The 14,265-nt window shown below is 62.2% G+C and overlaps 1 protein-coding gene across 3 annotated transcripts; it reads left to right on the top strand.

Annotated features, from left to right (window-relative positions):
• Window positions 1-419: 419 nt before the first annotated feature.
• Window positions 420-13,849, top strand: LOC105701135 (acetylcholine receptor subunit alpha-like). 3 transcript variants are annotated; one of them, XM_023433485.1, is made up of 11 exons: window positions 420-623; window positions 2,086-2,130; window positions 2,724-2,833; window positions 6,077-6,257; window positions 10,209-10,324; window positions 10,399-10,567; window positions 11,817-11,953; window positions 12,783-12,929; window positions 13,096-13,254; window positions 13,344-13,587; window positions 13,658-13,849. In XM_023433485.1, exons 1-11 carry the CDS (start codon window positions 420-422, stop codon window positions 13,847-13,849), a joined length of 1,704 nt encoding a protein of 567 aa, XP_023289253.1. The 3 variants fall into 3 exon arrangements, with proteins under 3 accessions (XP_023289253.1, XP_012283001.1, XP_012283003.1); XM_012427578.1 differs by lacking the exon at window positions 6,077-6,257 and adding an exon at window positions 5,423-5,603; XM_012427580.1 differs by lacking the exons at window positions 6,077-6,257; window positions 13,096-13,254 and adding an exon at window positions 5,423-5,603.
• Window positions 13,850-14,265: the final 416 nt, after the last annotated feature.

Below are 14,265 nucleotides of genomic sequence, written 5' to 3'. Positions count from 1 at the left end.
ACCGATTCACCCCGGGATGGATCCGGCGAAGCCAGGAGCTCTTGGAAAATTGGGGAACGGTCCGAAATGGTTTCACGTGGGTGGGTTCGCGTTATATGATATTTAGCGAAAACCGGCGTTATCTGGAGCGGCGACGACGACGTCGACGTCGTTGACGTCGTTTCCTCGCGCCCGGAGCGATCGTCCCGACGTGGGAGCGACGAGCGAAAGAGAGAGAAGAGGCACGGCCACGCCCGTTTCGGTCCTGTCGGGAGGCGCGCCGGAAGCCGGAAGCCGGTCGGTCGGCCGGTCGGTCCATCCGGCCGAGGAACGACTCGGCACGACTCGGCACGACTCGGCACGACTCGGCACGCGGCCACGTTTGGTTGCAGGGGAGCAAGGGGTTGGACGCGGCGAGGAGTGCGGGGGGCGGTCGCAGGATGCCCCCGACGGTCGGGGAGACTCTGCGAGCGTGGCTGCTCTCCGCCCTGGTGGTGCACGTCGCCGTCGCCGGGAACCCCGACGCGAAACGACTCTACGACGATCTGCTCTCCAACTACAACAAGCTGGTGCGCCCGGTCGTCAATACGTCGGACGTGCTCCGCGTCTGCATCAAGCTCAAGCTCTCCCAGCTCATCGACGTGGTGAGCGCTCGACCTGGCGTTTCTTTCTCCCTCTCTCGGTCACCGAGCCCAAGGATTCGGTCGGCGAAAAGCAATTTTTTCTTAATCACCGTTATCGCCGCACGGCGACTCGACGGGATTCGAGACTCGGATCGATTCGGCCGACGAGGTATTCTCCGGAACCGGAATGTGTCTTTCCCACTCGCGGAATCGAAATATCTCGAGCCGCGAGCGGGAGAACTCGGTCCACGTGGACGAGACTACTCGGCGACTACTCGCGCCGCCGTCCCGAGCGGGAGCAAACGACGGCGGAGACTCGAATGCTCCGGGCAGAAGGTGATTCGCCTCGAAGGAGGACGTCCGTCGAGGCGCGCCGAGCCTCGGAGCCCCGTCGCGGATCGATGGGTGTGCTTCGCACCCGCGGAATTCAATCGAGGCCACGGCCCGCGGTAATCGCGTTTGCGTCGAAACACCTCGGGAACCGGTCGCGTCCCCCGACACGCGAAAGTTGCGAAACGAGGGTCGGCGGGGAAATCGAGAGCTCGGGCCCGTCGAGCGACGCGTATAGGGGGTCGTTAGGCAAAATGAAGCTGCGCGACAAAGGGTTTCCGATTACTGCCACGCTCCAAGAACAATGCGGTGTAATGGGAATGGCTAGGAACGATGCGGCGTCGGCAACCACCACCGACCGAGTGCCCGTCAACGAGTCGGCGTTTGCGCTATCGTGCCAGCCCGACGCGCGCCTTCTCGAGTTTGCATCCGCCACGCCACGCCACGCCGCGCCACGCCACGCCACGCCACGCCACGCCACGCCACGCCACGCCACGCCGTGACTTTCGTTGGAGCGATCTGCCGAGTTCCGATTTGCGGAGATGCCCCCGAGGGCTCGCGCTATCCCTCCGCGGCCGCTCGAGTAAATACCTGTCGGTAGTCCAATTCCTCCGTTAATCTAATTCCGAGTGGCGATCCAGGCACGTCGGGAATGCTCGCATACCTGCCGCGGATCGGACCGAGCGGAATGCCTCCTCCGCGAGGAGACGTTAACGAGCCTCGACCCCGGTGCTGCGACGTCCGGCTCGAAAATGGCCGTTTCGCGCTTTTTCGAATCGTCCGGTTATTTCCGGACGCGAGCGGACGGAGAAGGGATCCGGTCGATGCGCCGAGTTAATATCGCCCCAACGAACGGCAGCGGCTGTAACGGCTGGCGCGAAACCGTCCGGGCGCGGTGGAATTAATCGCGTAATCGAGTCGGGTAATGCCGTCGGCGGCGGTGGGTGCTATAATTGAATTCGTTCGATTTTCAACTCGACCGTAATGGCGCTCGGCACGATGGAAATTACGCCCGGGAAGCCTGGAGCATCCTCGACCTCGAGTAGCGGGCGCGATCGATCGACTCGCGAGACGTCGCCGGGGTCCTGGACCGAATTCTCCCCCCCGACTACCGGGTTCGAGCTAACCACGGTCTCCGCTTTCCCTGTTGCAGAATCTGAAGAACCAGATCATGACGACGAACCTCTGGGTGGAACAGGTGAGCGTCCCCCTCTCGCCGTCGCGACGTCCCCTGGTGGCCCGGTGGCCCGGTGGCCCGGTGGCGAGCCGACGGGAGGGTCGAGTCGAGAATCGGCATCTTCCGGAAAGCTCGCGCGCAAACTTTTTGCGGCGCGGCGTGCCCTCGAGCGCGTACGCGCGGCGAGCGGCGAGCGGCAAACGGCAAACGGCAAACGGCAAACGGCAAGCGGTAAGCCCCCGCGGCGTCTCGTGTAAATATTTCCAACCGTAACGCCGACTTCGGAGGAAAGCTCACCCCCTCGATTTCTCGCGCGCGGAAACCGAAGGGGATGCTCGGAGAAGGGAAGCGATCGATGCCCGTGGGGAAAGCAAACTTCGGAAATGGCCCCGCTCCTCGAGGAAGGGGGAGATCGGCATTGCGAGCGAAGGTTCGCGCTTTTGCCCGCGATTTCAATGAAAAAGCGACGCTCGGGATCGAATTCAAAGGGCGTCCCGTCCTCGAGGTATTTCGCGTCTTCCCCCGACCGGGGAACCGGGCCACCTTTGAGAGGACGCCTCCACCCTCGCGGCCGTCGACGACCCGCTCACGTTGCCCCGATTGGCTGTTCGAAGAGTTGGTACGACTACAAGCTGCGCTGGGAGCCGAAGGAGTACGGCGGCGTGCACATGCTGCACGTGCCCTCGGATCACATTTGGCGGCCCGACATCGTCCTCTACAACAAGTGAGTCGCCGAGCCTTCCCCGAGCCGGCCGAGCATGTTGTCGGGTCGGGTCGGACCGGACTCGGTCTTCCAGGGTCCGCGGCGACGCGCCAAACGCACCCGCGACCCCGTTTCCCCGTCTCCCCGCCTCCCCGCCTCCCCGCCTCCCCGCCTCCCCGCCTCCCCGCCTCCCCGCCTCCCCGCCACCCCGTCTCCCCGTTTCTCCGTTTCCTCGCGCCGAGTTCGCGTGCATTTGGCGCGTCGATCGCGGCAAGCCGCGGAGCAATTTTTCCACGTAGACGAGATAGATTCATATCGCATGAAATATGGGCGCTGCGGCGAGGGTTCGCGCGAAGAAGCGACGTCCCTCCGGATGGGACGGAACTCCTCTTCGACGCGGAGGAAAGTGGAAACGGAAAGGAGATTCGGTCGCAGGGAGAGCTCGCCGCTGGTTGAAGGAGCATTTTGCGAGACCCCACTCGGGAACTGATCTGGATCGATGCGGAGCCCGGTTTTCGAAACGGCGGCGAAACCACTCGAGGGAAATGATTTCGATCGCGCAACCACGCTTCGGTGACACGAAGCTCTCGTAGTGCCGTGAATAATTGCGGTTCGCGATTTTCGCCGGCCCGCGGGGGTCGCGCAGGGCGGTACCGGCGCAACCAATAATTGCGCATTTTACCGAGATCATTTTTCGGGCATGGGAACTAACTTCCGACCCCCTCCTTCTCCCCGCTCCCGTTCGGAACCGCACCCGCCGGGAAATGCCGTTCACCTTTGGGAAAAGAGGAGCAAATCTCGAGGAGATCGCGCGAGGTGTCTTTGTACCCGTTGGACCGAACGCGACGGAAGGGTAAAAACGACCTTCCCGGTTAACGCCGGTAATAAGTAAAGCGTAACGAAGCTTCGGAGAGGGTTGGGGGCTTTTCGACTTGTACGGAATCGATTCGTTCGTTTGCCGTAGTCTTTTTAATTGGTACGAGTTGGATCGAGCTTCCGAGAGAAGGACGTACTTCCGGGAGGCGAATGCAATAATGGAATGAATGGAAAAGGAGCTGCGCTCTACTCGCCCAAGTCGATCTACGCGAAGGGAGATAATTACGTTAATCGGGAGCCTCCCGAGAAGGTGGGGAAGGTGGGGAGTATTTGCGAAAAACGATGCGTTTCGCCAATGGCACGAGGCTGCGCGTTGATCGGGAGAGCCGCCGACCTTACGAGCGACTCGACGACGACCGAATCGGGGCGAAGGGACGAAACTCGAGCCGTTCCCGTCCCGACGCCGAAGACTCTCCTTTCCCGGGCTCCTAAGGCAATCGATCTTCCTTGCCCTCGTCGAGGCCTCCCTCGCGGCACGGACGCGAATCGCCCCTCGCTCGCCCCGGGAGAAAACTCGAACTAGCCGTCGCCCGCGGCCCCCTCCCTCCTTGGACTCGTAGGAACCATCTCGGCCAGGAGGAAGGAAGCTCGCGGGACGGGGTCCGAGGTCCGAGTGCATTGGATCCGCCGGCTAAGCCTTTTATAAGGGTGGAAAGAGAGCGTCGGGACAAAGGCGAACCGCCTTCCGGGCGAAAGAAGGGCGTCGGGGGTCGGAAACGGCGTCGCCGCCATTGTGAGGCCCGAGGGCGCTCTCCGCTAAATCAGCCGCTCTTCTCTTTCCTTGGCCGGGAACTCCCGAGGCTCGTGACCTTGCCGAGATTCTGGAGCACCTTCGAGGTAACGGATGCGTCTAATCGCGCCGCGATCTCTACCAACTCCGCAAAGGCTCGTTCTCCTCGGCCTTTTCGACGACCACCGCCCCCGCGATTCGATCGTTTCCCGGGGGACGAGAGCGACGAGGCGCGCGACGGACCGGGATATTTTCTTCCGGAAATTGCTCCGCGCGAGCGAGGAGGAACGTTGGAGAGGACATTAAGCGAAATTGAAATTTGGCCGTCCGAGGAGAGAGCGCGTCGCTTCCTTCTCTTTTAATCTCGAGGGGAACGGCCGAGACGAGGAGGAGGAGGCGACGGCTACCCAGCCCAACCCGACCAATTTTCCCCTCCCTCGCGAAACGATCGGTGGGAACGGATTTCTTCGATCCTCCCGCCTCCCCATTGCCCTCCTGCCACCGGGCGCTTCTCGCATCGATCCTCTTAATTCCGGGAAACGGTACCCGGTACCCGGTACCCGGTACCCGGTACCCGGTACCCGGACTCGGGGGATTCGGCGGACGCGGCCGGGCGTTTTCTCTTTCGAGCGTTAATCTCGATAATTACGAGTCGGTTCGCGAGGCTTTTACCCCGAGTCGTTTCTTTTGCGGCCCCTCGTGACTCCACCTCTTGTACACCCTCCGGCGACCGGCGACCGGCCTCCGCCCTCCGCCCTCCGCCCTCCGCCCTCCGCCATTACGCCGAGGCCTTTGGAAAAACGGGCGACGCTCTCGCGAGAAGACGCGGCTCCTCGGGGAGTATCTGGGTTAATGAATTGCCGGGGCCGGAACGCGTTTCACGAGGGCCGCGCTTCCGAGGGACGCCCGGCGTAGATAACGCGAGGTAGAAGAGAGCAAACTCGAACGTACGAAGTAAGCTCGACCGCCGCAGCGCCCAGAACCACTAATGTGCTCGCTCGCAGCGCGGACGGAAACTTCGAGGTGACGTTGGCCACGAAGGCCACCATCTATCACCAGGGCCTGGTCGAATGGAAGCCACCGGCCATTTATAAGTCCTCCTGCGAAATCGACGTCGAGTACTTCCCCTTCGACGAGCAGACCTGCGTCCTCAAGTTCGGTTCGTGGACCTATGACGGCTTCAAGGTAAACTCGCATGGTAGATCGTAAGACCGCGCGAGACCGCGCGAGACCGCGCGAGACCGCGCGTCGCCGCCGGCCTCGGGGCCCCGCCCGCCCGAGGTCGGCCCAGGACGGACTCGGGGATCGGATGCGATGCCTCGGCGGCCCGCCCCGAGGGGCCGTCGACGCACCAGGGTGCTGCCGCCCGATCGGCCGGGGAGAGGGGTCCGAAGAGTCGATCGACAATCCGCCGAGATGAAACGTCCGGTCCGTAGGCGCCGTTCCCGTCGACGCGCTGCATGTGCCACCCGAACGCGCGCCGGCGTCGCCCCTGCATGGCTGAAGTGTCCGAGGCCGGGGTACCCGGGGTACCCGGGGTACCTCGTCACCGTTTCGCAGGGGAGCTGGAGAGTCGATTCCCCTCCGAGGGCGGCAGCACCCACGTCTTTTCCAGGAGCACGGAGACGACGGTGAGGTTGTTTGTTCGGTGATTGCAGCGCCGACGGGAACTACGAGGTGACTCTGATGACCAAGGCGACGGTCTACTATTCCGGGCTGGTCGTCTGGCAGCCACCGGCCGTATATAAATCGTCCTGCTCCATCGACGTTGAGTTCTTTCCCTACGACGTACAGACCTGTGTTTTGAAGTTAGGCTCCTGGACTTATGACGGTTTTAAGGTGCCGAATTACCAAACGAATTTCATTTAACCAGTCTTTAGGAATGCCTCGTGATCGCCGTCTCGTGCCGTTGCGTTCGTGCGATGCGCTGTTGGACGTCGTATGCGTATTGTTCCATTATACGTACAACGTACCGTCGTTCCTCCATACCTGCATACGTATATATTTATATATCTATATATCTATATACTTGCGTGTCTATACGTTATGATATCCGTGTATCCATACGTCCATACATGTATATACGTCTATACGTATGTACGTACCTGCGTGTGTATACAGTTGGATCTTGCCAGTTTGATTGACGTCGTTCGTGCAGTGTCTTTTTAACGTTCTACGTGCGTGTGGTCCTTCCGCAGTATGTTGACCGAGTTGCACCCTTGACCGTTGATATTTTATACGTGTCCATGTGTGTAACGCTCCTACATCGCCGGTTTTCGCGACTTTTTGCCGACGAACCCGTCGGCTTCGCGGGGACCGCGAATCGGTCCAACTTCCGACGAGAATCGTCCATCCCCTCGTCTTCGCTCGGCTCCTCGCGGCTTCCTCGCGACTTCCTCGCGGTTTCCTCGGCCTCGAAGTCGGACCAGCGGTATGGGAGCATCATAAGTATGCACTCATCAAGTATCGACTCGACGAGCGCCCGAAAGGCGAAGCAACTCCGGAGGGAGGGTGTCGTCGAGTCGCGATTCGTCCGATCCGACCGAGTTTCTCGGAGGTTGGACGGCGGATCGATCGGCCGGTTCCGATCTCTCGTCCGTCGGACTCGAGGCACGTGGGAAAGGTATAAGATCGGGGAGAGCGCCGATACCTCTCGGATACGGCCGTCTCGGGTAGGAGATAAGGACGTAATTAATGCTCGACGCCGGACAGCGCCCCTTCGGCGGAACTCGCGATAAGCCGCGCCGGTTAATCCGATCCCCGGTCTAGATTCGCGTGGGCAAGTCGATACCTCCCGCGGCCGACGGGGCCGGGTGGTCCGGGTGGTCCGGGTGGTCCGGGTGGTCCGGGTGGTCCGGGTGGTCCGGGTGGAAGGACCGGCGGCCGTCCAAGTGGCCATCGATTTCCCGTCCGAGTCGTTTCACGTTCCCTTTCAGCGGGCCGGCGTTAATGGAATATCGCGGTCGCGGATGGGCACTGAGTCCGTCGTCGGCTCGGCCGGCTCGGCCGGCTCGGCCGGCTCTCGCATCGATCGGAAACGAGCTCGGAATCGAACGAAAAACGGTACAGGCCCTCGAGGAGCTCGGCCCCGTTCTCCGCGGTTATTGGCATTCCGAGCGAGAGCTCTCGGCCTCGGTCCTGCCCCGGTCGCCGATAACGGCGCGCGATCGGCGGTGGGGCAGGAGCGGATCGGACGGTCCGCGCGGCCGGGAGGGCGGGCGTGACCCGGTCACGTCGCCTCGTCGGTCGAGCCACTCCACGAGTCAGCGACTCGCCTCCACCATCTTAAAGCCAGGCTCGCTTTATTCGAGAGCGCCGTCCTCTGCCCCGAGAGCCCTCGAGTAAAGGCGGCGTCGTCCTCGGCTCGAGGAGCCGAACGAGTCGGAAATAGACACCCCCTTTGACGTTAATTTCGTGCCCCGCCGCCCCACAGCTCGCCCCCCGCTTTATACCTTTTCCACGGGGACTCGGAGGAAGGGCGGCCCGGTTGCGTTCGTATCCAACGGTCCGGTCGCGAGCGGAGTCGCGCCTCCGCGCGCCGCCCCAGATACCGCCGTCCACGCCCTGCGCGAAAGACGCCTGTACTCTACCGTACGTTGGTCGTTACCATTCGATGAGTGCGTACGTAAGTGTGTACGTTTTTGTACGATAGTGCCGCACAGAGTGGCTGGATGTAGTTGTGGCGCGTAGAGCGATGCTATGTGCTTGCGTGCTCGGAAAGCTTTCTTAGAGAGGCTGCAAGGAACTTCCGCGCTCTCGGTTGTTCCCGGTTGTTACCGGTCGGTCCAGGTCGGTCCCGGTCGGTCCCGGTGGGTCGACTCTTGGGACTCCCACCGGCGCGCGAGAAAGGAACCCATCCCGGATCGATCCCCGGACGGTGTCCCGATCGATCGCGTCAACGGACAAAGAGGGGTCGGAAAGGGGCCGAAGACTAACGTAACGGTCGCGCCCTAATCGCGAAGACGTTCGTTGGCGACCTTCTCCGGAGGACAGCTCTCGGCGGCCCCTCCGGGGCAAAGCCGGCCCCGGCTCGGATCGCCAGCGGAGGGAGCAGTCCCGAGAGCTTTCCTCCCGGAAACCGTTAACGGCGTCTCCGCGAGTTGGGGCGACTCGAGGAACGATCGACCCGAGTACAGGAAACGGACGATTCTCGACGACCCCTTCGTCCCTTCCGTCGAGACGAGGCGCGCGTATCGACCTCGCGGTCTTTCCACGATGCGAGGAGACGCGAAGGATGCGCGAGAAAGCCCGAGTGGAAGGAGGGTCGTCCTCGGCAGGATTCCAAAGTCGCGTCTCGTCGGCCGAAAAGGCTCGAGGAGAGAACGTCGACTCGTTTCTTCCGCTTTATGATTTTCGCCCCGACGACGGCTTCGTGGAGGCTTTTCTTTCGATGTCGTCCTCGCGTCCTTCCGCCGAGGAGGCGGCGCGTCTCGTTTCTCTTAAACGAGCGGCACTTCCCCCGAGATCTCGCCGAAACGTCGGACTCGTTGAAAGGATCTTCCGCCATCGCGATCGTTCCGGCGAGGAAAACAGGTGGAAAGGAAGAAGAAACATTCGACAAAGGCCAGGAAGGTGGACGCCAGTCTATCGGAACGAACGACGAAGCGGGTGATCGAAACGAGAGAGAAAGCCGCGGCGCGGCGTGGCGCGTCCGTTGAAAATCCAGTTTCCGAAATAAAAGCGAGGGCGGGAAAAGAGAGAACCGGCCGTTCCATTAGCTCCGATAACGGGAGGAACGGACGAGGCGCAATTCGCAATTCGCAATTCGCAATTCGGAATGCGGCTGCAGGTGAAATTAATCTCGAGCTCCGCCCCACGCCGGCGACCGCGTCACCTCGCGAGATCGATTCCGCGTCCGCGAAGCTGCAGTTTCCACCCGCGACGGCCCCCGCGTTTTGCGGGGCTCGGAAAGGAACGAAAGGCCCGGGGCGATTCCCCGTCGAGGCCTCGGGTGGCGACGGAAGGTCCGACGGGGTTGCCCCGGGGTGCCGAACGGGGTCGAGCCGGAGGCGGTCGGGGGAGCGGAAGTACGTTCGTAACGAGCGACGCGCGGCCCTCCATTGTCGAGAGTTAAATTGCAGTTTGTTTCGAAGACGGGCCTCTTGAAATTGTAAAACGCGCGCCGAGCTCCGGCCTCGCTTAATTGCTCCCCGTCGACTTTCGCCAGGATCTCGGCGACGGACGCCGTCTCCCTCGAGCCTTCTCGCGGCGAAATCGCCGGTCCACGGGGATGGTCCACGGGGATGGTCCACGGGGATCCTGGAGATTCCGGACCTGTTGAGCGTCCCTCGTCTCGTTGCTTCCCTGCCCGCTGGCGACCTCGAACGAGCCCTCGCGTCCTCGCGAGTCTCCGCCATCGAGGGGGGAAATAAATGAAAATTCCGGGGCCGCGGCTCGAGGGAAGTCGAGCCACTGGCCAGAAGAGGAGGGAGTCGCACTTTCCGTCCATCCCGTCGGTCGACGGTACGAGCCGTGATCGGGCCGGGGCCGGGGCCGGGACCGGGGCCGAGGCGGTTTCCCTGGATTCGTTCGCGCTCGACATCGACGAGAACCGGACGAGAACCGGACGAGAACCGGACGAGAACCGGACGAGAACCGGACGAGGGCGAACGAGGAAGCTTGTTTCAGTTGGCGATCGGCGTCGATCCACGGAGGCGCATCACGACTCGCGACTCGTCCACCCGGGGTCCCCCGCTCGAAACCCGCTCGAAACCCGCTCGTTCGCGGACGATTTCGCCCGAGGGCAATTCTTTGACTCATCAACGGGACTCTCTTTCTCTTTTCGGCCAGGTCGACCTGAGGCACATGGACGAAAAGTCCGGCAGCAACGTCGTGGACGTCGGCGTCGACCTTTCCGAGTTCTACATGTCGGTCGAGTGGGACATCTTGGAGGTGCCCGCTGTCAGGTGAGTCGATCGGGGGAGGCTCCGTGTTGGCTCTGCGGCTCGACGCGGTCGCTCAACGTCGTCTCCTTCCGCAGGAACGAAAAGTTTTACACGTGCTGCGACGAGCCTTATCTGGACATTACGTTCAACATCACGATGAGGCGGAAAACGCTCTTCTACACCGTGAACATCATCATCCCCTGTACGGGGATTTCGTTTCTCACGGTGCTAACGTTCTACCTTCCCAGCGACAGCGGCGAGAAGGTGAGCAACAAGTTCCTCCCGTATTTTCCTATTTATACTGCAAGTTTCCCCTTTCGGCGACTCGCGGAAGTTTTTTGACCCATGGCTTGTTTAGGCGGAGTGCCGGATCAAAGAACTTCCTAAGTAGGTGGCACCCTACTCGCGCGAAGTAGTCACCTACGGCAACGCGAATTTCAGAGCAAGAAGTGCGAAAGCTTAGGAAATGGGTGAGAGCCCGATGGTGTAAGTAGCTAAGGGGTTCGAAACTTTTCACGTTCCGCTTTCTCTTCGTACCTTTTCCGATCGCCCGTCCGGCGCCCGTCCGGCGCCCGTCCGGCGCCCGTCCGGCGCCCGTCCGGCGCCCCGAGGCGAGGCGAGGCTCGCCGGAGCAGGTTCCGATCTCGCGGGCCCGATCGGCTCGCGGAAGCTCGGGGTAACTCGAACGCGTATTTCTGCCCCGAGGAAGGAGGGGAGGGGCGAGGACGCTTTTAGAAGCTAAGAGCGGACTCCTTCCTCCGGGGCGGTCGATCGATAGGCGATATCGCGGCCGGGACTCCACCGATCCGGTTGTTTTCCTTGGACGGATTCGACGCCGAGCCGTCCTTTTCTATCTCGTCGGAAAGGGCAAGGCGCCGAAACCCGTCGGGCGGAGTCGTTTACGAGACGTCTCCGGAACGAAACCCGAGGAGACGGAGGGACCGGCGGAAATCGCGAGAGAAAAGTTCCAGTCGACGTCGCGTCTCCTTCCGATATGAAAGGGTGACGGAGGGGGGCGAACTCGCTCGCCGGAGCCGGCGGAGTTGGAAGCGGGACCTTTGTTCCTCTTTTCGCTAGCCCCGGGCCCGTCGACTGCCGGTTCAGGGGTCAAGCGCTCGTCGGTCGGAAAAGTGGAAAGAGCGGCGGCAGAAGCGGCGAAAGCGACGCGGTCGAGCCTGCTCCCGAACTCGGGCCTCCCTCGCCGCTTTTCCTTTTCTCCTCTCTTCGTGCCGTCACTATTTGCTCTTTATCTACGTATGTGTGTGTGTGTGCGGGAGGGTGGGTGTGCGCGCGAACACGCTTTACACGTACGTACAAGCAGCGTCCTAGGAAAGGTGGAGGGCACGAGAGCCGTTCGATGCACGTAATCACGAGATTTGCCGTGATATTTCCCGGCTCGCCAGCGGAAGGCTTCGGCCGGGATAATCCGGAAGGGAGGACCTCGGAAGGGCGGTCCGCTCGTTAAACGCTAGGACGTCTCGACGATGGACCGACGATCGATTTCTCGTTTCAGGTCACTCTGTCCATCTCCATCCTCATCAGTCTGCACGTCTTCTTTCTCCTGGTCGTCGAGATCATCCCGCCCACGTCGCTGGTGGTGCCCCTGCTCGGGAAGTATCTCATATTCGCCATGATACTCGTCTCCATAAGGTGAGTCGGGATCGTCGGGAGGACGCCCTTGTCCGAGGCTCGAGGGAGAGGGCCGAAATCGACCCCCCGAGGGCACTCGAGAGAACTCGAGAGAACTCGAGAGAACTCGAGAGAACTCGAGAAAACTCGATACCGCGCGGATCGATTCCACCCCGCCTACGAGGCTCCCTTTTTGTCGCGGGTCGAAAATCGGGACCGGCGCCGTCTCCTCCGTTCCATGGCGGAAACAACGGCGCGTCGTATCTCTAAGACGTTTTGCGCCCGAAATGTCTCTCGTCGACTGCGCGGAAGATGCCGGTCCTCGTAAAACGGCCGCGATTTCGACCCGACGGATCTCTCTCGCTCGCCCGTCCTCTTCCGGCCGACGAGGGCCGGCCTCGTCGACGTGAATATCGGGCTCGCGGGGCGCGAGCCGAGGGCGGCGGAAGGAGCAACGTCGGAAAGGGTGGCCCGCGGTCGTAAAGTCCGGCTTTACGAGGGAATAAAAGCGTCGGCTAATTGCCGACCAGTCGCCGAGAGGTTCGTCGGGACCGGGCCGATCCGGGCCGAGCGAACGGGGAGGAAATTAGCGAGGGCTGCTAAATATTTATAGAGGGGCGGGAATTCGTTAAGAACGCCGAGACTTCGGGCCGTTGTTCAATTTCTGAGAGGGGAATGGAAATTTCCGGCGCGGCGAGTCGAGTAGCTCGAGGAGCTGTCCGACCCATCCGACTCGGGAAGCGAGCGAGCGAGCGAGTCGACCGGGACCGGAGCTCACGGGGTCCGTCGAAGGGTGGTGGATCGAGCCGTCTTCGAGCGTCGCGACTGACGACTCCCCTCGGGGTTTCAGCATCTGCGTGACCGTGGTGGTCCTCAACGTCCACTTCCGGTCCCCGCAGACGCACCGGATGGCCCCTTGGGTCAAGAGGGTCTTCATCCACACCCTGCCGCCGTTGCTGTACATGAGGAGGCTGCAGTACAAGTTCGACATGAACCGGTGAGTACGTCCCCTCGCCGATTCGGAGAGCGCCAAGGAGAGGACTCCGGCAGTCGGGGACCCGCTCGTCGAAGGCGGTCGGGCGCGAATCGCGCTCGAGGGGAGGGAGGGGGCAAGAGCGCGGTCGAGCCGTTCCGGGGCAATGTTCGATTGGCCATCGTTGCAGATTCGAGTCGGGCCGGAATCCGACGAGACCGGTGCGTAGGAGGCAGAGGCCGTGCTATTATTCGTATCATCCTCCTAGCCAGGAAGACAGCGACGAGGACGCGAACTCGAGGAGGTTCCACGGCCGCGCGCCATCTAAGGAGGACGCGTCGCCCTCTAGGTATCGATCTCTCGTTTGGTCCCGAATCGGCGATCGAGGTACGAAGAAGCGGAGCCCCCTTGCCCGCCCTCAAGTCCCGCGTCCCTTAGTCTTGCAGACGGCGCCAGGTTCGGGGGGAGCTGCCTGATCCACGGGCCCACCCTGCCGCCCCTGCCGCTCGCGGCCGACTGCCCCGAGCTGGAGCCGGTCGCCGCCGAGGAGGTCAAGAGTCCCGTCCTGCGCGACCCTCCACCGGCCTTCTCGCACTCCCGCTGTCCCCCGGAGCTGCACCGGTCCTGCATCTCCGTGCGCTTCATCGCCGAGCACACGCAGATGCTCGAGAACTCGACCAAGGTAGGGCCGACGCGACCGGCGCGACCGGCGCGACCGGCGCTGACCCTGAGTTAAACTGCCCCTTCCGCAGGTCAAGGAGGACTGGAAGTACGTGGCCATGGTCCTCGACAGGCTGTTCCTCTGCATCTTCGGGCTGGCCGTGCTGGTCGGGACCGCGGGCATCATCTTCCAGGCGCCGACGCTCTACGACGACCGAGTTCCTATCGATCAAAAGTTCAGCGAGTTCGCGACGACGACGGTGGTCAGGTGTCCTCCCCAGTAGTCCCGGGGTCGCCTCGGCGAGTGCCCCTCGGTGCGTCGTCGTCGGCGGCGACGTCGGCGAGGGCGACGGCGGCGGCGGCGACGGCGGCTACGTAGAATGCTCGCGTCGGCCGCGGCCCCTCCTCTCGTTCGCGGCTTGTACGCCGCCCGTACTTCCCGAAGAGAGGTGCCAATGTTTTACGGTCGACGTTGTACCTAGTCCGTGCTCAAATACTCGTAAACGCTGCCACTACTTAATCGGTAAATTTAAGGCTCTCGGTGGAAACGCGGCGACGCTCCCCCCCGAGGACCGCGTTGTCGTCAAGTACAGGACGCGATATATAAATATGTATGACGTACCTTTTGTATACCCACTGGCCGCTGCTCGAGCCCGAGTCCGAATCCGAGCGAGACCCCGCGTAGAGACGTTAAAGGTAG

Source organism: Orussus abietinus, unplaced genomic scaffold (genome assembly GCF_000612105.2).
Source record: "Orussus abietinus isolate OABI.00-Male unplaced genomic scaffold, Oabi_2.0 scaffold5, whole genome shotgun sequence".
Taxonomy (NCBI): Eukaryota; Metazoa; Arthropoda; class Insecta; order Hymenoptera; family Orussidae; genus Orussus; species Orussus abietinus.
Note: the sequence above shows the minus strand (reverse complement) of the source record. Positions and strands in the feature narration are given on the sequence as shown.

What these genes read in the sequence shown, in the direction of transcription:
- LOC105701135 (XM_023433485.1), top strand. Translation starts at nt 420, where the DNA reads ATGCCCCCGACGGTCGGGGAGACTCTGCGAGCGTGGCTGCTCTCCGCC. An exon ending in GGACTTATGACGGTTTTAAG is followed by an intron (nt 6,258 to 10,208) that starts GTGCCGAATTAC and finishes CTTTTCGGCCAG; the next exon opens with GTCGACCTGAGGCACATGGA. An exon ending in CCAGCGACAGCGGCGAGAAG is followed by an intron (nt 10,568 to 11,816) that starts GTGAGCAACAAG and finishes TTCTCGTTTCAG; the next exon opens with GTCACTCTGTCCATCTCCAT.